Source organism: Cervus elaphus, chromosome 6 (genome assembly GCF_910594005.1).
Source record: "Cervus elaphus chromosome 6, mCerEla1.1, whole genome shotgun sequence".
NCBI classification, from domain to species: Eukaryota; Metazoa; Chordata; class Mammalia; order Artiodactyla; family Cervidae; genus Cervus; species Cervus elaphus.
Window position 1 is genome coordinate 35,103,054 of NC_057820.1, and position 24,098 is coordinate 35,127,151.

At 33.7% G+C, this 24,098-nt stretch overlaps 1 protein-coding gene across 5 annotated transcripts in view; it reads left to right on the forward strand.

Annotated features, from left to right (window-relative positions):
• EPHA5 (EPH receptor A5) overlaps nt 1-23,665 on the forward strand; it is a 383,390-nt gene extending 359,725 nt beyond the window's left edge. For all 5 annotated transcript variants that reach the window (XM_043906637.1, XM_043906639.1, XM_043906638.1 and 2 more), the window contains 3 exons: nt 6,147-6,340; nt 10,806-10,961; nt 19,069-23,665. In XM_043906637.1, the coding sequence (XP_043762572.1) occupies nt 6,147-6,340; nt 10,806-10,961; nt 19,069-19,174 (456 nt within the window). In that variant the 3' untranslated portion in view covers nt 19,175-23,665. The remainder of the gene's footprint in view (nt 1-6,146; nt 6,341-10,805; nt 10,962-19,068) is intronic.
• Nucleotides 23,666-24,098: the final 433 nt, after the last annotated feature.

Sequence of the window (24,098 nt, forward strand, 5' to 3'; positions counted from 1 at the left end):
CTGGGCACAGGTGGTCCAGAGTGCCCTGGGTCACATCTGTAACCTGTTGTCACCTGGCAAGAGTCACTGGGAATAAAGAACAATGTAGAAATGTCTGATTTAATACATAAACTGCATCCCGAATAATGACACCTAATCCTATCAAACGTTGCCCCCATGTTTGTGCTTCATTGGTGCTTTTCAAAGCCTTCCAGCATTCTGTGAGGTTTGTTGCTTCTGGATAATGAACTGTGTATAGTGGTTGCTGGAACCAGCACATAATAGAGAATTTTCAGAACATTTCCACCTGAATGAGATTGTGTCGGTAGCTTGCAGCTGAAATAAAGGGAGTGTTTATATCGGATAAGTATTTGATTCATTATAGTCTTTGCAGGCAAAGATGGAGAAGCTCTATACAGTCAGTACAAACAAGACCTGCAGCTTCTTGTGGCTCAGATCATGAGCTCCTTATTGCAAAATTTAGACTTAAATTTAAAAAAGTAGGGAAAACCACTAGGCCATTCAGGAGTTTGGAGTGTTAGTCACTCAATCATGTCTGACTCTTTGTGAACCCACAGACTGTAGCTGCTAGGCTCGTCTGTCCATGGGAACCCCCAGGCAAGAATACTGGAGTGGGTTTCCATTCCCTTCTCCAGAGGATCTTCCTGACCCAGGTATGGAACCTGCATTGCAGGCAGATTCTTTACTGTCTGAGCAACAGTGAAGTTCCAGTCCCAGGTATGACCTAAATCAAATCCCTTTCAATTATACAGTGGAAGTGACAAGTAGATTCAAGGGATTAGATCTAAAAGACAGAGTGCCTGAAGAACTATGGTTGGAAGTTCATAACATTGCACAGGAGGCGATGATCAAAACCATCCCCAAGAAAAAGAAATACGAAAAGGCAAAGTGGTTGTCTGAGGAGGCTTAAAAATAGCTTAGAAAAGAAGAGAAGTGAAAGGCAAAGGAGAAAAGGAAAGATATAACCAACTGAATGCAAAGTTCCAGAGAATAGCACAGAGAGATAAGAAAGCCTTCTTAAATGAACAATGCAAAGAAACAGGAAAACAATAGAATAAAAAAGACTAGAGATCTCTTCAAGAAAATGGGAGATACCAAGGGAACATTTCATGGAAAGATGGGCACAATAAAGGACAGAAATGGTATGGACCTAACAGAAGCAGAAGAGATTAAGAAAAGGTGGGAAGAATACATAGAAGAACTATACAAAAATAGTCCTAATGACCCAGTTAACCATAATTGTGTGGTCACTCACCTAGAGCCACACTTCCTGGAGTGTGAAGTCAAGTGGACCTTAGGAAGCATTACTATGAACAAAGCTGGTGGAGGTAATGGAATTCCAGATGAGCTATTTCAAATCCTAAAAGATGATGCTGTTAAATTGCTGCACTCAATATGCTGGAAAATTTGGAAAACTCAGCAGTAGTTACAGGACTGGAAAAGGTCAGTTTTCATTCCAATATAAAAGAAAGGCACTGCCAAAGAATGTTCAAACTACCGGACAATTGCACTCATTTTGCATGCTAGTAAGGTTAGGCTCAAAATTCTTCAATCCAGACTTCAACAGTACATGAACCAAGAACTACCAGATGTTCAAACTGGATTTAGAAAGGGCAGAAGAACCAGAGATCAAATTGCCAACATCCATTCATCATAGAAAAAGCAAGGACTTAAAAAAAAAAAAAAAAAAAAGCCTTCTTCTTCATTGACTATGTGAAAGCCTTTGTTGTGAATCACAACAAACTGAGGAAAATTCTTAAAGAGTTGGAGTACCAGACCACCTTGCCTGTCTCCTGAGAAACCTGCATTCAGGACAAGAAATGACAATTAGAGCCGGACTTGGAACAACTGACTGGTTCAAAATTGGGAAAGAGTATTTCAAGGTTGTATATTGTCACCCTGCTTATTTAACTCCTATGCAGAGATATCATGTGAAATGCCAGGCTGAATGAATCACAAGCTGGAGTGAAGATTACCTGAAGAAATACCAACAGTCTCAGATATGTAGATGATACCACTCTAATGGCTAAAGTGAAGAGGAACTAAAGAGTCTCTTGATGAAGGTGAAAGAGGAGAGTGAAAAAGCTGGCTTAAAACTCAACATTCAACAATCTAAGATCATGTCATCTGATACCATCACTTCATCGCAAACAGAAGGGGAAAAAGTGGAAAGAGTGGCAGATTTTATTTTCTTAGGCTTCAAAATCATTGCATAGAGTGACTGCAGCCATGAAATTTTTAAAAAAGGCTTGCTCCTTGCAAGAATAGCAATGACAAACTTAGACAGTGTATTACAAAGCAGAGACATTATTTTGCCAACAAAGGTCCTTATTGTCAAGCATATGGTTTTTCCAGTAGTCATGTATGGATGTGAGAGTTGGGCCATGAAGAAGGCTGAATGCTGAAGAGTTGATACTTTTGAATTGTGGTACTGGTGAAGAGTCCCTTGGACAGCAAGAAAATCAAACCAGTCGCTGCTGAAGGTAATCAACCGTGAATATTCATTGGAAGGACTGATGCTGAACCTGAAGCTCCAGTACTTTGGCCATCTGATGTGAAGAGCCGACTCACTGGAAAGGACCCAGATGCTGGGAAAGGTTGAAGGCAAAAAGAGAAGGTGACAGAGGATGATATGGTTAGATACCATTACTGACTCAATGGACATGAATTTGAGGTAATGAAAGACAGTGAAGCCTGGTATGCTGCAGTTCTAGGGATTGCAAAGAGTCAGATACGACTTAGCAATTGAACGACAACAAAGCAATGTTATAAATTTTCCCCTCAGGAAGAGAAAGTTGTTAAATATTTGCCAGCATATCCTTATGTATGTGAAAAGCTCACAGATCCTTCACTATGATGTGGATATTCTAGTTACATGATATGCTAGGTGTGAGTTCATGTTTGTGGATCAGGCATTCCAACCTTTATATACTAACTAGAGCTCTGTGGGTAGCAAAAGCAAACCATTCCCAAAAAGTATGTACCTGAAAGATGAACCCACTGATACTTGCATGATGGAAAGGGCCCATCAGAGTCACCACCAGGTAATTACTGCCTTATCATAATAGTGCTCAGTGTTGGGATTTATATATTGGAAGGAGAGGCAGCATTCTTTAAATTGTGTTCAGACTATTGATTTACATGTCAGTGCCAAGAAAATGCATAGCGTATGACAATATTTCAGATATAAAGTATGAAATGGTACCAGGTTGTCTGTAAAAATTCTGGCTATCTTTTTATTTATTTTTTATCTTTTCATTTGTTCATCTCAATCATGTACATTAAGAAATATAATTCTTATTATATATAAGTCAATTAATTAGATTATGATTCATTGGCCATACATTGTAAATTTTATGGTAAAATGAACAGCCTACATAGAACTTTGGTAGATTTCTATCTTTTCACAAACCACCAGAGTAGTAATGCCATTCATTTCTCCCTCAAGCTGTGAAAGGAATAGGTAAAAATGAAAAAAAAAAAACAAAACTGCACAAAGTCCAAATATAAAATGTAAAATTATAGCACTAAATCTATTTTAAATATAAATTCTAAAGATGAATTTAGAATTAAATTCAATGACTTAATTACTGGGCCAAGTTCTAAGTTAACTTAGAGACAGAGTATTATATCTATATATAAAATTACAGCTGAAAATAAAATTAAGTAATATATTCTGGAAATAATTTCTCAGATCAAATAACTTACAAATTCCTTTAAAACTAAGGAATTGGTTTAATTTATTCATTTCATGATCACATATAACAGCAGTCCCAGGCTTTTTGGCAGCAGGGACAGGTTTCATGGAAGATAATTCTTCCATGGACTAGGGTATGGGATGTTGGGAGAGGAAAAAAAGAGGGTGCCTGATTCAAAGACATTACATTTATTGTGCACTTTATTTCTGTTATTATTACATTAGCTCCACCTCAGATCATCAGGTTTTAGATCCTGGAGTTTGGGGACCCCTAACTTGTAAGACTAGCTGATCAGAGAAGGAAAGAAAATAATTTTTAAAAATAGATGTCAAAGAAAAAAAATAGGCATAATTAAGTGTCATAATTAAGTATCAAGTTTTGAGGACAAGCACATTAGAAGGATATATCAGGTTTTATGTTAATATGAATGACTATTTTCACTGCATAGTAAAATACTTCATGATATAAACTCTATTAAGGCATTTAATTCTGCTACATAGACATTATTATAGAATAACCATTGTCTTTATAAACAATGTGGAGTCTTATAATAAGCAAATTAATAAATGAACTTTCATTAATATAGGAGTGCAAATGGCACTTTTAATTTTTACTATTCATTTATTTGATCACTAGTGATAACAATTTCTCAGAATCGATTTAGCACTTTTTTCTTTTGTCAATTTTTGATTAGTACCTATTTCTTATTTGTTGTTTTATTATTTTACTTCTCAATACTGCGCGAGATTTTAATACACAAGATATGTTAACTGTATGTTATAATTTTTAAAATATTTCCTGATTCATATCAATGTATGACAAAACCCACTGAAATGTTGTGAAGTAATTAGCCTCCAACTAATAAAAAAATTTAAAAAAAAAAAAAAAAAAGACCATTAGGGCTTCTTTTCAGTATATAGTCTTTTAAATCATTCTTATCTGGAATACAATATGAGGAAAATAATACTTTAAAAAAAAAATATTTCCTACTATGATTTGCCTTTTAACTTTCTGTATTGTTTTTGAGTCAACTAAAACAGTAGATGACTCTCAGAGTCCTTGAGTTCTTTTTATTTCTTTGCCTGAACTTAACTATTGGTGCTTCTCAGGAACCTTTATTTTGTGTCCTTCCCAGGGAGCTATAAACTACACCTGCCTTCAAGCTGTGACCGAGTGCTGATGACCCTCACATTCATGTTATCAGCCCAAATATCTTCTGTACTCCAGCCAGATTCCTGCTAATTGCCATCTGCAGTTGCCTAAACTTACTTCAAATAAAACAAGCTCCAAATTATACCTGTCAACATTTCCCACCCCCATAAATGTTCTTACCTAAAATTAACAGCAAAAGTCAACCAGCATGAAAGGCTTGAACTTCTTTTCTCTCAAAAATTTTCTCTACTATCCCCTCTACCCCTGTGTGATAAATGTCCCTGAAATCTGCCATTTTGTCTTCATCCATCTGCCCCTGCTTTTGTTCAGATGTTTTTTCCTTTATCATTAGAAGACTGATTTCTCTCCAACCTTTCAAAATTGTCTTTATAAACTCTCTATTCTAATCCTATTTTTTCTAATTATGAGGTCAAGTCTTAACAATCATTAAGAAAATATTCAAATAGGATTTGAGAAATATGCTCATCATTATTGGTTTTTGGTATCATTTAAATATTAGAATTTAAATAATTGAATAAAATATATATTATTGTTTGATAACATAAACAATTCTCTTCTGGAGTTAGATATTTTGATGGCAGCAGCAACATTAAGAATGTTTTTGATAAAAAAAAATCTCACAATTAGATTGATGCTTATATGTGTGGTTGCATTTTAAATCAATGATGTTTGTAATGCTCACACAACTAAACAGTCATTCCAAATTCCAGACTGAAAACAGTAGATGATAATAAACAGCCAGACCTTGATATTATTAAATGATAGATGAGACAGTTATGCTAATTTAGCCTTTGACTTATCCATCACTTGCCATCCAAAAGTCTCTTTAGAAGTAAAATTGTGCTTCTATTATTTTAAAAAATGTGATTCTACACATAATTTTTCATTAAAAAGACATTACATTTTCAGAGAAATCACTAGAAAAGTTAATCTCTATTTGATTCCAGAATGTGAGGATAAATAAAGCATGAACTATTTGCTTTTATGTCAATTAATTTTACAAATAATTCTTTATCAAGATTTTAGGTAAAAATGATTACCATTTATTTTCTTTATCATAAGTGAGGAAAGCCTATCTTATATTGTATGATAGCCTATTATTTCTTTTCATCATATTTTGCAGCAAAAGGAGTAATGGGGAGTGTTAGAGGCAGTGATGCTGGTTGTTATTGCAAGAGTAAGAGTAAGGATACAACTGAGCAGTGGGAAATTTCTCAAGCTATTCTGTATTTAATCTATGGCGTTGGGGGACCTGTTCTCTTTCACTTTACACAGGTGATTAAAGCCGTAGAGGAAGGCTACCGTCTGCCAAGCCCCATGGACTGCCCTGCTGCTCTCTACCAATTAATGCTGGATTGCTGGCAGAAAGATCGAAATAGCAGGCCTAAGTTCGAAGAAATTGTCAACATGTTGGACAAGCTGATCCGTAACCCAAGTAGCTTGAAGACACTGGTTAATGCATCAAGCAGGTACAAGGCCAGACTGGGGAGATTTTTCTGAATATTGCAAATTCAGATTAATGCCACAGATATCAAGTTAATGAAATTATTTTTGTACACAAACTAGCCTATGAACTTATATTATAATAATTTATTTGAATATGGTTTTTGCATAATGTTCTTTACATGAATGAAATATAAATGATTATTCTTGAAAACACCTATACCTAATCTAACAGTATAACCTACAAGTTTCAGATAAATGTTAATTTTAGTCAAATTCAGATAATATTTTTTTAAAATCCCCAAATATATTTACTCTCCAGTGCTTTGAACCCCACATAGGTTTGGATGGGGAGACCTATAAGATTATAAGATCATGGGAAACAGCCAGTTAAGCACTGATAAAATTTTAAATCAGAGATACATAACAATTACTCTTGATTTCCCTAGCTAGATTTCTCAACCTGTCATATTCTATAAACATCAACAACTCCTTAAGGGACTCTTTCCTCTTATCCAGTTGAGTATAGATATTTGGATAATCACTTACTGTGCAGTTTGAACAGGACTTGAAATTAATAAATGAGTAATCTTGTGGAAAAAACTTGTGTGAGCAAATGAGCATTTTCTAAACTTTTCTGAATGCATGTAAATGCATTTAAAAAATGTTACCTTATATAAAGAATTCTTAACTCTTTTACCTGAAAAATTACAAAATTGTCCTCTCCAAAAGTATATCATTTTGATTATGTGCTAGGAAATATACCAGATTATTATTTTCATTATATATAAGGCAGTTATCGTTCTCTACAAGAAAAGGTATCCTGCTGGTAGCTGAATTGACTGCGCATAGTATGAACCAAATGAGAAACAATTTATTGATAAAGTTACATAAGTAAGTTCTGTGACTCTGTTATAAACATTCGTTTACTAGACAAAGAGTCATTTTTAAATACAAATGAGGAATGAATCTTCAAACTCTGTTCAGGCATCATTAGCTTTCTGTGGTAGCAAATGGAGAACGCATCTTAGAGATCACTCCTTATGTTATTCCCAAAATAACTGCTTTTAATTTGTTTGTTGTCGTCTAAAATATTGTATTTCTCTCTAGTTGTTTGAATTATGTTGTCATAAGTTGATGTAAGGAAAGGAAATCGTAAAGAGAAATTTTAAGTTCTAAATTGTATTCATTTCAACATCATCATTGTAGGTTGGGAGCAGTGAAAAATATCCAACAAATTTTCATATTACTCTATATATGTATTACATAGAATTCAGCTTGCTAGGTTTCATTTTAACAGATTTAGCTTAAGACTCTAAGGCCAACCCTCTGTATGTGTGGACGCAGAGCGCTGAATCTACTACATCATTTTATATAAGAAACTTGAGCATCCATGGATTTGGGTATTAACTGGATGGAAGGCCGGTCCTGGAATCAATCAGCTGCAATTAGTAGGGGGAGGGCTGTACCACTCTCTACCTGATTTTGTGTTCATTCATCTACAAGTCCTGGTTCTCAAAGGTGTTAGTTCCTGATTCACTGTCTCTTTCTCTCTGTTCCTACACATGTCACAAAATCAGGTGAATTGAGTAACCATGTAGATGATATTCAAATATTTCTCAATACCTTGAAATTTTCTCCTTCAATGATTTTGGTCTCTAACCCACCTTGAACTCTTTTTCATAGTCATATTCTAGATTTTGCTATTATCCCAAATTGCATCTCTTCTATTATCTCAACTTCAAGATCCTTTTCTCCAAATTCAACAAATCTTTGACTATACTATTTATTGACTACAAATTACTACAAAATATCTATTTATTCATCCAAAAATATTTATGTGTGTATTCTGTGTCAGGCTGTGGAGTAGGTGCTGAGTATGCAGAAATGAGCAACAAACTCTTGCAGGAGAGAGAGATGAAATAAAATAAAAACTTAAAAAAAACTTTAGTTTTAGAGTGGAGAGTGAGAGTAAAATTTAGTAGAATAACTATAAGCTAATGTGCTTGTGCAGATAAGACATGATGATGTCTTCAACTAAGTTGGTGACAGAGAGAAGTGGTCAGATTTGCAATATATTGGAAGTAGAATAGATAAGAAACACAATTAGAGATGTGAAGGGACTGAAGACAAGGAAGGAGCAGACAGTTGTATCATAGACTATAAGAACAAGGACTTCAGGAGGAATTGGATGTGTAGAAGATGAGTAGTGTGGTGTTGGATGTGTTGTGATTAGAATCCCAAGAACTAAGGAGTCATGAAGTAGACATGTGAATATATGAGCGACTTAGGAAGGAGATGAAAATCAGAGAAAAATAGATGATGTTTGAAGCATGCAAGTGGGTAAAACTCCCCAAAGTTAAGTAATAGCCTGAGTAGAGAAGATGTAGGGCCGTGTCCTGGCTCCTTCCAAATTTTAAAGTCAAACAGAAGAGCAAGCAAAGGAGATCGAAGAGAAGCATACCATGTTATGGAAGCCACAAAAGAAAGAATACTGATTCAAAAAAGGTTGAGATAAGGTAAGACTGCAAGGGGGAGATGGTAGTAGTGGTGATTGCTGAATGTTTCTGAGAGGTTAGTCATGCAACCTATTGGAAAATCTTCACAGATTTTGACATAATTGAGATCATTATTCACCTTAACCAGAGAAATTTTTATAAAATTGGTTTGGAAGAAACTACACCAAAGTAGGCTGAAGTATAAATGGGATGTGAGAAAGTGCAGAGAACATGAGTAGAAAGAAAGGTATTTGTCCTGTTCTAATGGTTGAAACATATATGCAGGTCAGGAAGCAACAGTTAAAACTGGACATGGAACAACAGACTGGTTTCAAATAGGAAAAGGAGTACATCAAGGCTGTATATTGTCACCCTGCTTATTTAATGTATACGCAGAGCACATCATGAGAAATGCTGGGCTCGAAGAAGCACAAGCTGGAATCAAGATTTCCAGGAGAAATATCAGTAACCTCGGATATGCAGATGACACCACCTGTATGGCAGAAAGTGAAGAGGAACTAAAAAGCCCCTTGATGAAAGTGAAAGAGGAGAGTGAAAAAGTTGGCTTAAAGCTCAACATTTGGAAAACTAAGATCATGGCATCGTGTCCCATTACTTCATGGGAAATAGATGGAGAAACAGTGGCAACAGTGTCAGACTTTATTTTTTTTGGCTCTAACACCACTGCAGATGGTGATTGCATATGGAGACGCTTACTCCTTGGAAGGAAAGTTATGACCAACCTAGTTAGCATATTATAAAGCAGAGACATTACTTTGCTAACATAGGTCAGTCTTGTCAAGGCTATGGTTTTTCCAGTGGTCATGTGTGGATGTGAGAGTTGGACTGTGAAGAAAGCTGAGTGCCGAAAAATGGATGCTTTTGAACTGTGGTGTTGGAGAAGTCTCTTGAGAGTCCCTTGGACTGCAAGGAGATCCAACCAGTCCATCCTAAAGGAGATCAGTCCTGGGTGTTCTTTGGAAGAACTGATACTGAAGCTGAAGCTCCAATACTTTGGCCACCTCATGTGAAGAGTTGACTCATTGGAAAAGACCCTGATGCTAGGAGGTATTGGGGACAGGAGGAGAAGGGGACGACAGAGGATGAGATGGCTGGATGGCATCACCGACTCGATGGACATGAGTTTGAATAAACTCCAGGAGTTGGTGATGGACAGGGAGGCCTGGCGTGCTGTGATTCATGGGGTTGCAAAGAGTCGGACACGACTGAGCAACTGAACTGAACTGAACTGAATGGTTGAAGTGTACTGAAGTAAAGTCCCACTGATGGACATTTAAATTGCTATTGATGTTTCTTTAGCAAAAAAGTGTGCATGTAATTTTTGCTATTTTCCTGATTATTTCCTTAGGATACATTTCCAGAAATCATCATCATCATTTCATATATTATTGGTCAAGAGTGTAAATTTAACATAGTTAAGAGAATCACATAGTTTGATTAATTCTATTTTGTTTTCTTATGTATTAATATTAAGGGTTACATTTTGTTTTCCAGTTCTACTACTCCTACATGAATTAACAAGCATTCCTATGTAAGAGCATAAAATAAAAGATAACTAATTTCTGGTCTTCTAGGAAATAAAAATAAATGAGCACAAGTTTCTCTAGCAAAGTCTAGAAGCAATTGACTTTACACAAATTATCCTGCATCTCTCTATTTGGTAGCAATTTCTGTATTTTACAAATAAAACCGAAGTAGGAAATAAATACATCTAAATTACTAACATGGAACTTTTAGCTAATGTTTTGTATTACAGAAAATTCAGTTATCAAACCATTATAAGTCATTGTTAACTATGTATAGAAAAAATCTGAATAGGCTGATTTTTGCATTCTGTTTTTTTAATTATTTTCTTCCATGTTAGCATTTGTATATTTTTCTTCTATAAATATTCTTATAAACTCAAAGATCCATTGATAATGAGTTAATATTACAATAAAAATTTTTAATATTTGTGCTTTTTGTGTTTTAGAGTATCTAATTTATTGGCAGAACATGGCTCACTGGGATCTGGGGCCTACAGATCAGTAGGCGAATGGCTAGAAGCAATCAAAATGGGCCGATATACAGAGATTTTCATGGAAAATGGATACAGTTCAATGGACGCTGTGGCTCAGGTGACCTTGGAGTGAGTAATTTTTCTGATAATTTTTACATAATTTCTGGGGCAAGAAAAATTGTTCAGAAACCAATCTGGATGAGATCAAGGGAAATCAGTTACCCTTTGTCCATGTGTGGCAGCTTTCAAAGAAGCATCTTCATTTTTAGCCTGTATTGTTAACAACTGCATGATTGATGCTACTTGTGGCCAGTATCTTTGCTTCTTTGCTTCAGACAAATAGTATTTGAGTATTTGATTGACTGGAATAACATCTTGGCAAGATACTGGTACTTTGTGTTGTAGAAAAGATGTTTTCTTGACAAAAGTTTTTCTACTGATACTTGTGTTATATGAATGTAAATACAAAACAAACTGTAAGCACAATTGGTGCTGCTAGCCCTATAACAACGAAACATACTCTGAAGTTTCAGCTTGGGTGAATACCCAGATAACAACAGCTTAAACAAAGCTTCCTGGGCAGGAATCTCATCCCGTTTACTCTATCTGTGGTGCATCTTATATTCTTGCAATCCAAGGATATAGTAGACCCTGCCTTGATTTTTGTTATTTGGTACTATCTCAGTGGAAACCAATTGTGCCCTCTTCTTTTTGCACGTTTAAGACAAAATCTATCAGATCTTATTATATAAAAATCACTAGAATTAAAAATTGAATTATTTAAGGTTGTAAGTTGTTTGTATTTTATTATATACTCTGTACGTGTCATTATTTTAGCCTAATATTTGTAATTTGTGAAAACTAACTGTTGTTATGGTGGTTACATCTGGATTACATGAACACAAATGATGTTTTAACCTATGAATATAATAATAACAGTTCAAATTGCCTACACATTCAAAGGTTAAAATATTGTTGTAAGTTTTAAAGCATGGTAGAACTTTCTAAAGCACTAAACCACAGTCTTTCTTCCATTACATCACATAATATGAACACTGAGCACTTGGTTCTCACCATTTCTACTCTGGCATTCTCTGGTTCCTTGAACTCACTGCCTATCCACAGAAAAGGTAACAGGGTACCATCACTGATCACCAATTAATATCACTTTCTCAGAATTTCTCTTATTCATGACTATAACTAAAAGGACCTAAAATCACCACTCAGCCAGCTATCTTAATTTATTGAATATCATTCTCACCATCACCACTAGATCATATCTACTTGAGAGCACATATACTTTGCCCATTATTTCTTTGGACACTCGAAAAACTCATTAGTACTATATTTGAAATAGTAAACAGAAAAATTTATTGATAATTTAAAACTATTTTTACATGATTGCTATTTAATTTTTCAGTAAAAATGGTCATTTTAATTTATTAAAGTCATTTGTCATTTTATATTAAAATGATACTGTAGGTATTTCTTCTACCCAATGTCAGACTACTTGTAAATATATAATAAAACTATTTGCATTAAACCATGTCTCTCTTTTTATTAAAATAACACATATACATGTATATATTTATATCCACTACTTTTTTGTTTCTCCTCAACAGAATAGTTATAATCACTAATAATGGCTTTTGCATTAATTCCTCTGTTTTACTTTCATTGGGGCCCCCAAATACTATAAATATGTTGAATATTTTACATTATGGTTTCACTTTTTCTTATTTCAATTAATTCCTTTCTGTTTGCTTTTCTATTTTCCCTTCCATTTCAAAACTCTCTCATTTTGTATGTTTTCTTTCAAGACTTAATAGCTTCTCTCGTCTTGTGATGGTCTGCAGCTTGCTTCTATTTTCCTGTATTTTTGTCTGGTCAGATCTTCTCTACATGGGTCAGTTTCTTCTCTCTCTGTTGCTTTGATAGTATGTTGCCTTCTGTATTGCCTCCTTTCAGATATTTTATGTTTTAACTTATTTACTCTGACCTAAGAATAAGGTGAAATTAAGAGATTTGCCAACATCTTCCTGTTCAGAGAATGTTGGTCTCAATGTGTCAATTGCTTCAGTTTCCTGGGGCTATAAATACCACATTCCTTACTAGGAACTGAGCCAACCAATCTTAAGTGAAGCCGATTTATTGGAGAATCCAACACATGTTTTCTTCTTTATTGTGTTTTTGACCACATTTTCCCCCTATTAGTAAGAACATATTTATCAAAATGTTATGTTAAATAACTCACAGAAGAATGAGTGATCAGTTACTTGTTTGGTCAAGAATATAAAAAAAAAAGATTATATGTGCATTTTGCTTGCTCGTGACCAAAAAGGAAAAAAAAAAAAAAAAGCCAGTCATTATTAAGGACTATGACAAAGGAACTAAAATATTAGTAAAGACAAAGACAAAATCTTAAATAGTTAAAGATTTATTTCTACATGGTCTTTGTTGTTGTTTAGTCACTAGGCCCTGTCTAAATAATAATTTTATGTAGCCTGTATAAACTATAATGAAATAAGATATACAAGTATTATTGCCAGAGTATAATTTTGAAACTGAGAACTGGAAAAATATATTCATACTTGTAAGAAATGCTTGGAAAAAAAGTTAAAATTAATTATTATAAAGCAAAAGACCAAACTGCCATTTACATACATAAGAAAAATATGTTATTAATATAATTTGTGCCATCAAATTTGTTCTCATGATGGATTTTGAATAAGGAAGAGGAAACAATTATAATTTTTCAGAAGCACATACTTTGGTGACAATTTCCTTCATAGAAGTTTAATTTTATTTATGTTTTTTTTGGCCAGCACACATATGTAAGGCTTGATGTGGAATAGAAATGAAATATTTTAAGAACTTAGAGCTAAAATGTATTCAACGAAAGTGGCTTTCAACTTCAGGTGTTTCTGTCTGCTGTTCTCTGTGCCTAAACTTGGCTGTTCTGTGTACGGCGCTCATGTGACGACAATTGTAGTAGCAGCAATGATGCAATCTGTACTGTGGTGTTTAAGTGCAGGGAGTTATGGTCTCCAGGGGGATCTGTGGGCTTGAGGTCAGTTGCACACTGAATCCAAATATTGGAAATAAGGACAGTGTCACAGCTGTTTTTTAAACTTCTTGTCAGATCAGTACTGTCAACTTTTGATTATTCAGAAAATGAATAAAATCCAGTAAACTTTATTATACCAATCGTGTGTAAGCTGAAGCAATTCCTATTTACTTATTTATTAAATTAGGGTCTTAAAATGTTAAAATTAAGTGTCACAAATCTAAAGCCAAAATTTGTGCACACTAACTCAAATGGAGAATTCCATGCACTGTATAGCCCATGGGGTCGCAGAGAGTCGGACATGACTGAGCCACTTTCACTTTTACTTTCAACCCAAATTTAACTTATCGATAAAGTCATTATGCAAAATGTATTATATGCCTAAAGAACACATATGAGTACTTACTATTCTCTGTGTTCTGCATAAGTACTCTAAAACATCCAGTGTGACCCTTACAAGGTCTCAGTCATTCAAACTTATAGCTAGGTCATGGTTAAGTCCTCTCTTGCCAAGATATATGTATACCTTGTACAGTACATATATAATGATTGTCAGGATTCTTCGAAGTGAACCAAAAAAAAATCCCAAATATACAATTGCATCATAAAACTATGACAATAAGAATAAACACTGAAATTTAGTGAATGTTCATTAAGCTCTCTTCTCCCTTCTCCTATCCAGCCTGTGTTGGTGGGGCTAAGTAACCAGTGATATGGCTAAAAGATGTGTAAAGCAGAAGGGAGAAGAATGTAAGGGAATGTTTCCTCTACCAGTGGATAAATTACATCCTGAATAATCAAGAGTTGGCTCCAACATCAGCTAAACCTCTTGTTTAGTTTCTATTTTTCATTCTGCCATTTAACACCATAATACCAGTGTTTTCCATTATTTTATATTAGGAAATAACATTTGAAAAAAAGATTGGAATGTTGTCACAACAAGGGCAATTCATTATATTTACAACTTTTCTAAAACTAATCATGTTTTGTTGACAAAATTAGAACTGTTTTTTATGTAACAATATTAGTCGATCATGTTTAGATTCATAAGCGTATGCTGAAATTTAGTTTATCATCATTAAATTGGCTTTGGGTATTACTTAAGATTACACGTGGTCATGATAAAATTAGTATCATATATGTAAAGCGGACATACCTAAAACTTTCCCTTGCTACAAAACCTCCTATATAGATAAATGAAATGATTAAAATAACACATTTTCAAGTATTTTTTTCAAAAATAATTATAGAGTAGCACCTTTATGATGTAATGGGAAATACTTTTATCAAATTTCTCACATTATTACTGTTAAATAGACCATTTAATAGGTGCTTTAAGAAGTAAAATGGAAATTATTGGAAATCACAAAAATGTGAAACAAAGCTACATTAAAGAAAATACCATAGTGTATTTATCAATATTGGAATAAAGTTACTTAACCTTTACAGGAAACATTTTCCTAATACCTTTTTAATTCTCATTTGTGATTTTAGTAGGAAAATATTAAATGGAATTTTTAAAGAAACAACTTTGCTCCTGAGAACAGATTTAACTGCTTGAATAATCCTGTTTGTCCCCACATTTTCAAAATCACATTGTGTAAAGGTAAATGTACACTGCAGCGTTATAATCATGCTACTTTCTAAATCTCTGCACATTAATTTGACAGCTTTTGAAATGACAGGTCAGACCTCAAAAACAGCATTCCATTAAAGACACGTAATTTATGACAGTATGTAAAACTGAGTGCTGTATTTTCATAAATCCATTTATCCCGTGGAAAGAGGTGTGGATAGAGGTGGGAGGTGAAATGTAAGAAGAGAGAGGAGAAGGATAGAGAATTTCACTGGTATGAAATTCTGTATGAATGTTAGGGGATTATCAGGTCATAAGATGACCCTAAATAAAATTTTGTGCTTGGGAAAATTTAAACAAATTTAACTTAACATCTAGATACATGAAATGTTCTGAAGAAGGTCAGGTTTTATTTGCCTATAAACACAAACTTTCTAACTGTATTAATCAAATACAATTTCTTAAAATATTCATTCTTTAGCATGATACAGATGTCATGAAAAATGTAAATTCCCAAAGCACTGAACCAGATTCTTTCTTGTAGTTATTTGCAGAGAATGAAGTTATATGTAGATATATTAACAGATAAAGACAGTGGAAACAAAAATAAGTCAAACTAATGACTTAATAAGAGGCATAGCAACCAAGAGTTAGAATATGGAATACATACACACTTACGCCCATGCACCACACTCCAGAAACACACACACTTTAAGGTTTCGGTATTATACATGCAAAGTTCACCCTGTTTGAGGAGGAAAGTCTGTAATATTTCTTCAGGTCTTTCAGAATAACTATAATAGCTATTTTCAAAAACTCATTCTTAATAATTGGATTAGCCATATGGATTCTGCAGTTTAAGTATGTATATATTAAATCATTGCTTTCAAACCTTTGTCAGAACCACATGTAGGTTTATAAAACATGATAAAACATATGTTTTAAACTTTATTTCAAGTTTTAATTATTTACATTCTCTAGTAGAGATTAACTGCTTTCAGGTTAAGAAATTTTATCCCCTTTTCTCCTGACTTAAGTCCAAAACTTGGTAGTGAGCACCCATAAATTGTCTTCATAATTCATAATACATGTTACATGTGGAAATATGACAGTGTTAATTAGCCCATAACTGTAGTTGCCATGAAGTATAGACTGGATTACCATAGATTCAGTCAAATAATCATGTGTTTTGTTTCCTTCATTAAATATCTTCTTTCTTTTGGAATTCTGGATATTTGATGTTGTATATACAGATTTTTCATTTCACAGATTAATAAATGTCTGCATGTAATTTAAAGTTTTTTGCTCAATATTATATCTCAGAGAAATGAGAAATTGTTTTCTCATCCATAAAAGGAAATTAACAAAAATCTATATCATGTTGCTTCTATATTTTCCTAGCATATAGGAAGAGGACATCTTAATTGTTACCCGTTTTATTATATTTATCGCAATGCTTCTTAGCCGAGGGAGATTTTTCCACTCAAGGGACACTTTGCAATGTCTGGAGACATTTTGTCTTGTTACGACAAAGGGCCAGTGGCCATCCAGTATTTCTGGTATTTAGTGGGAACAGGTAAGACATGCTGGTAGATGTCCTTCGATGCACAGGGTAGCCCCTACAAACAAAGAATTATCCAGCCTGTAATGTTAACAGGGGCAAGGCTCAGAAACCCTGGTTTAATTGAAAAAAGACAAGATTAAACTCAAATCTCTTTTGTTCCTGTGTTAGTCTGCCATTAGCTATTTTACAATCTATTCATGCCTAGTGAAAGTCAATCTATCTGACTCTTTGCGACACCATGGACTGTCTATGGAATTCTCCAGGCCAGAATACTGGAGTGGGTAGCCATTCTCTTCTCCAGGAGATCTTCCCAACCCAGGAATCAAACCCAGGTCTCCCTCATTGTAGGTGGATTCTTTACCAGCTGAGCCACCAAGGAAGCCCATTCATAACTAACAATAGTGATTTTGTTTAAACCGAAATTTTACTGGTTTTTAAGTTTTGTTGATGATTGTTTTCCTTGCCTCATTATTCTTAATTTTATTATACTCTGGTGTCTTGTAGCTGTAATAATTTCTAAATTAAATGTTTCACATTTACGTTCAAATAAAGAAATGTTTCCACCATAAGTGTTCATTGCTTTTTCTTTAGCTATTTGCCATTTGCTAAAACTCTCATAAGAAATCAACAAAACATAAAAGGAAAATGACACCTAATGTATTACTTTCTGGTGCTACTAAGTCACTTCAACTCTGCTGTTCAGTTGTGTCCAACTCTTTGTGACCCCCATGGACTAACCGTAGCCCACCAGGCTCCTCTGTCCATGGAATTCTCCAGACAAGACTACTGGAGTGCGCTTTCCTCTTCCAGGGTATCTTCCTGACCCAGGGATCAAATCCACATCCCTTAGATAAATAATATTTCCAATACTAATCACATAGAACTTAAGTACCCATTTATTAAATTTCTGTCCTCTGATAATTAAGAGATTTTTTGAGTGTCCAAAACTATTCAGTTTTACCTATAATTCCAGTGCAATTGTATCCAATTCTAAAGAATTCTAAGACAGTCTGAAATTAGTACATTTACTGAATGCAAAAATATTCTCCTTTTAGCATAATGTGTTAAGCAGAGTAATTATCTAAGGAAATCTAACATGGCAAACATTTAAAAATCTTGTCATTGAAAAATCTTGAATCACTAGTGCTCATTTTTTTAATAATTAACATTATTATTTGTCAAACATATCTGAATTATTGTATTTGTCAAATGCATATTTTGGGAAAATAGAATTCCTGGGTATCCTGTGAAACAATATTTAAAAACCATGAGCTCCTGCTTTGAATGCCAAAATATGCTATTAGTTTAGGAATCTAAACATTTGTAAGTTTATTTTGAATAATAAGCTTGTTAAAAAGAAATAATATAAAAATCTTTTTTGAAAAGATCTCTTGATAGCGTGTAATCTTCAGAATGCTCTAAACGCCAATAGAACCAAGATATATTTGATAAAGGAAGAAAGCTGTGCTACTTTGGTTTCCAAGTAAAAAATAAAATATTTTAAGCATTATCAGAGCAATGTAGTGACGATTATCCCCTGAAGATACCCAATATACAAAATGATTGTGCTGACTTGAGTCATTTGAAAAGTTTGGTCTTCAACTGCTTAGCTATGAAATTTTTTAAAGTATATTTTATGCTTACTTCTTTTAGTAAAATAAAAAGTGCTCATTCATATTGTAGGTCCACGTTTTCAAAACCATGCAATGAAATTGTACCCTTTAATTTAAATATTTATTGAGAGAATGTGCAAGTTTGTTTTTTCCCTGCTCTGTGCCATCTGAAAAATCATCCAAAAGGGGAGGGCAAATATGTATATCACTTCTTGTTGCAAATATTTTTTGACTGCAAACAGATTTTAAGGTACAATTTTAGAGCCTGCGTTTGAAAATTGGACCCCATATATCTAAATTGGGACTGTAATCTAATTAGCTTCTGCAAAAGGTTTGCCTCTTTGTCAACGTGAGGTATTGTGCTGTGCTAGAAACTGAGTCAATACATACATCCAATGTGTGCTTTCTTCATGCAGGGATTTGAGACGGCTTGGAGTGACTCTTGTTGGTCACCAGAAGAAGATTATGAACAGCCTTCAAGAAATGAAGGTGCAGCTGGTCAACGGGATGGTGCCATTGTAACTTGTTTATTGTCGCTTCGTCAAGTGAATGACTCTGCACTTTGTAAACAAGCTCTGAGATTTATTTTAACAAAAAACAAAGGGGAAAAAGGGAAAACTCAGTGATTTCTAAACATTAAGAGAGCGTTTGTTTCAGCCACAGAATTTGTAATCAGTGTTTTACTAAAATCTCTTTATCTTCCTCTTGGTGTCTTCATTTTTCATGAAGCAAATATAACCTGCATGGAATAAGAACATGAAGTTTAAACACTATCTTGTATTACAACAACAAAATCCTTCTCCCTACTTCTACAAAATTTTATACATGAAATATATAACTATATATAGCACCTTTTTAGACTGAATGAAGGCAGCCCCTTTCAAAACTTCCAAGAATCTACTTGAAAGGAAAGTTTGATAGCCATCTGTAGGCTAACAAAAGCTGCAATTTACTGACGTTTACTTCAAGTCTTAATTGTCTACATAAGTGTATTGAAGAGCAATATGGTTAGATAATTTCTAAATAGGTATCTTCTTTTGTAATTTTAAATGCTGTTACACAGCATTAAGTTATAGAAACTAGTGTATAAATATGTTGCTTGATCAAGGACAAGTACAATACAGGGTGTATATTTATTTTTCTGTGTTATAAAGTTTACTTTTAGTTGCTCTTCTAGATACTACTAGGTAATAAATGTGTATATACTGTATAATTTGCTGTATACCCAAGAATCAATTTACGTTGGAGTTTCGTGTGTGTGTGGCTTGCACATATGTGTGTTACCATTCAGCTTGCATTGTTAATAGTATTTTAATTTTAGCAACATTCAGGAACAAGCATTCCAGGGTATATTAGAAATAGGAGAAATAGGGAAGCGGTAAGACAAAATCTAACAAAAGCTTGTGTCTTTTTTCCTCTCATGTGTCCAAAAGCTGCTAAATCTCTCTATTCAGTAATAGGAAATGTCTATAAGACTAAATCCCCTTTGGTGTTTTAAAAACATTTTGTGATATCTGTGACAATGCAGTTTTTCTAGCCATTAATCTTGCACCCCTGTAAGAAATTTCACCTTTCTGAGTCCCAGAAAATATCTTGTCAAGCAAAGTTGACACCGAAGGGCACATTTTCAGCAGGATGTAGAAGGATTTAACTGTGCAGACTTCTGTTAATATTGTTAAATCCAGCACAGAGCACCAAGCTTTACTCCTAAGTGTTAATCCTTTGTAACCATTTCCTTTGTGGCCCAGCTCTAGAAATTTTGATACTAAAGCAGCAATGGAATGATGTCAAATGCATCCATATTTTTTTTTTTTCCTTTTAGAATTTTCTCTACGGCAAGACTTGACCAGTTTTATTTGTTGATGGCTGTTTTTTCCTTTGGTTATTTTATCTTGTATTCAGTTACATTGAATTGATCTTGAGGAGCCAATCTAAAGTGCTATTCAATTGGCCTTATTAAGAAATATAAAATGTCCTATGTACATGCTATGTACCAAACTTGGTGAAGAGTGATATTTGTGCTGTAATACAAATTAAACCATTTATTAGAACCTGAGCAAAACTGAGCTCCTTGGTGGAATAACCAAGTTCTTTTGTATTATTACTTTATAAATCATGAAATGACATGATTTTTCAAGGAGCACAGCATTTAAACAAAATGCAGCCTACTTCAGATTTTCAACAGCAATAGAGTATTGGAGTAGTCTGGATTAGTGACATCCATAAGGAACATACTTGCATTATATTGTCAGTATTCCCTCTCTCTCTCCCAAACACCTGTTTCAGTCAAACATTAGCGTGTAAAGGAATAAATTCTGCCTTTTACCCTACCCACCTTCACTTAAGTGGCTCTTTGCTAAAGAATATAGGGGGGGGACAGGGGGAGAGTTTTAAACAATTTCAAATGATATACTGAGTCCTGTCCAAATAGAGCTATAATTCTTTATGGGTATATACTGTACCATGGGTCCACACAGACTGTGCTTAATTGTATTAGTTTAGTGAAATTTCTGAAGAAACTAGAGATGGATACAACTTTGTCTTGATGAAATCACAAGTAAGCAGGCATCACTTTTATGAAAGATGCATTTGTTCATTTCAGGAAAAATAGTAAACTAATTCCTTTTGTACAAAATAATCAGAGATTGTGTTGCACTTATTGAATTTTGTAAAACCAACCTAATCTAAGTGATAAAGTAACAATTGAGAAACTTCAAGTAAGAATATATTTGTCAATTAAAAAGGTAAACTACCACAAAATTAAATTTGATGGACTGACCACAGTTACTTATACATAACAAATATATTTAAATTGTTCTCCAGCTTTATGTGTTCAAAGATGATTGCAAGGTCAGGATGGAGTGTATCTAAGCAACTGGAATTTGATGTTTTAATGAAGGTTTTCTCTTTTTCACAAGAGAATATTTTAAATTGATTTTAATTAAATTTGTTTGCTTCTTTTGCCACCTTGATGTATATTTTCAAAAGTAAATTGAGATGAAAGTTAAATAGACACATAGCTTTCATCCCTATCTCACTTTAGTTGAGATTTTCTAAGGAATGTCAATATGATTTTATATGATGTACTCCTCCTCAAAAAAGAGAAAATAATTTATTTCTAAAATATTTGTTCACCACTGGATATGTCACCAATTGGGAAGTGCCAATCTCATCTATAAATGTGAGAAGTGGAACAAGGAGAGAAGCAGCTTTTGTGAAATACAGTGAGGCAGTAACCCAGGGCAAGATTTGACAAATCTTGATTGTGTGATTTCTTATCCTTTTGGTTAATATTGTCACCCAGCAGACAACCGAAAGTAAAACACAGATTCAATAATTTTAGTACATAAGATAGATTTGTCAAATTAAACATAATGTTATTTTAACAATAGCAATACCTTTAGACCATAAGTCTTTCTCAGTTTTTAACTTTGAAAAAGGTGTACAAGCAGGAAATAATTTTCAACTTACTGATACCTGTTGAAGTCACTCAATGACTACTTTTATCAATCATAATTTGTTTTCTAATCTTGCCATTTGCTCGCATGTAAAAATGACATACTCAGTTTCTCTTCTTGGCCGTTGGAAATGTGTGCATTGTATGTTAAAAGGTGAAAATTTTTATTTTCCCATTTAAAAAAAATTGATGTGCATGTGTTTTATTTCTTGTGTTTTAATCACCAAATCAGTATTCTTAAGTTGTAGGATTACTGTAAAAAGTATATTCTAATATTCTATCTAAACTTACATGTGATCAGCATTCTTAGTTTTAGAGTTGCCAAAACAATACAGAACATCAACTCAGTTTGTAAGAGTTCTAACCAGTGCGCAATGGTGAAGAAATAGTTTCCTATCTCAAGTTTAAATGGAAAATTAATATCATTGAGCACTTAATGTGTTTGCATGTCTGCTATTTAATCTCCATGTGAAAGTTAAAAGATTTTTTTTTAACCACCATTCTTTATCCCATATAAAGTGGGCTCTCAGAAGCACAAGCAGAGATACTTACCTGTGGAAGACATTTTTTACTGTAATCATGCATTGGATGGCAAATGCCAGTTGAGTCAGATGTTAGAAATTTACTAGATGTATGATGTTGCGTAGTAGAATAAGACTCTTTTCTCATTTTGTTCTTTCTAAAAATAAGAAAAAAGAAAGATAAGTATGATAGTAAACTGTCTTTGCTTATGTCCTGCCAGATGTGTAACCTCAAAATAAAAGTAGGTACAATAAGATGATGATGATGATAATGAATAAACAAAGTGCTAGTTTTATTTGGAATTAATAACTAGAATAAGTCATCATTTTTTCAACTCTGTAGCACAGCTGGTTACATTGAATATTTTCTCTATTATGCTGTTAATTATATAGCAATGTATCAAAGAAGAAATAGATAAGAAGTTTCTTTTCATTTCTTGTTGATTTATGAAAAAGTCTTTTTACACATAGATGATTGAATGTTCTTGTTCAGAATGACCACATAATTATTGCTTAGGGAAAGACACCAATTCTTTTTTAAAAAGAGTCTTTTATAATAATCAGAATCAAATGTCATTTGTTTCTTCTAAATGTAAGTGAAAAAAGTTGATGGTAGCAAAATACATCATGTTTATTCAGGCTGGGCTGTCTTAACAGTAGAAGTCTCAGTGGTCAACATACTTGTTCTTCTTTAGACTGCTATTAGTTTTATAATTAATTATTTTAAAGTGTGTAAATTTCATTTATAATAGTCTGAGGATAAAACTTAGACTCACTCATTTGTTAATATGTTTATTTTAATGTTTTAGTTTCAGGCAGGTTATAAGCAACTGTATAGAGTTATTTTATTCTGTGTTAGGCACTGGGATAGCTCAGATCCATGCCTCAGCATTAATTCAAGGAAGAACTAGCATTTCTGTATTTTTTTTTTCTCCATTTGAAGTTCTCTGTGCATTTGGTTTGTGTACATGTTTTTTGTAGTGTAAGATACAAAATTTTATATTTTTTCAGAAAATAAAAAACCCTTTGAATACAGTTAATTCCAATTGTCATGCTTTACCTTCCCCCAAAAGACTTTAAACTTGCAGTCTTTGTATAATGATTTCAGTTCCTTCTGATAAACATGTTGGGATTTCTTATGCTAAATATTAAAATGCAATCAGCATCTATTCCCTCAAAGACATATTCATGAATCTTTGCATTCAAATATTTTTTGCAACTAGAGTTTGACACTGAGATTATTGGACATGAACATAATTATATGAAACCTAATTAGAAGTTTGTGACAGTGTTATACAACAGTACTAAAAAAAAAGGCAGAAAACTGTGTGTACTATCTGCAAAAAGACTTTCTGATGCCTTTCTCATCAACAAGCGTGTGCTTATGGCATAGGGTGGAGGGGTTGCATTCTTGCAGGACTGTCATTAAATGCAAATGCTCCTCTTCTTCTCTGTGTATTGTATCATG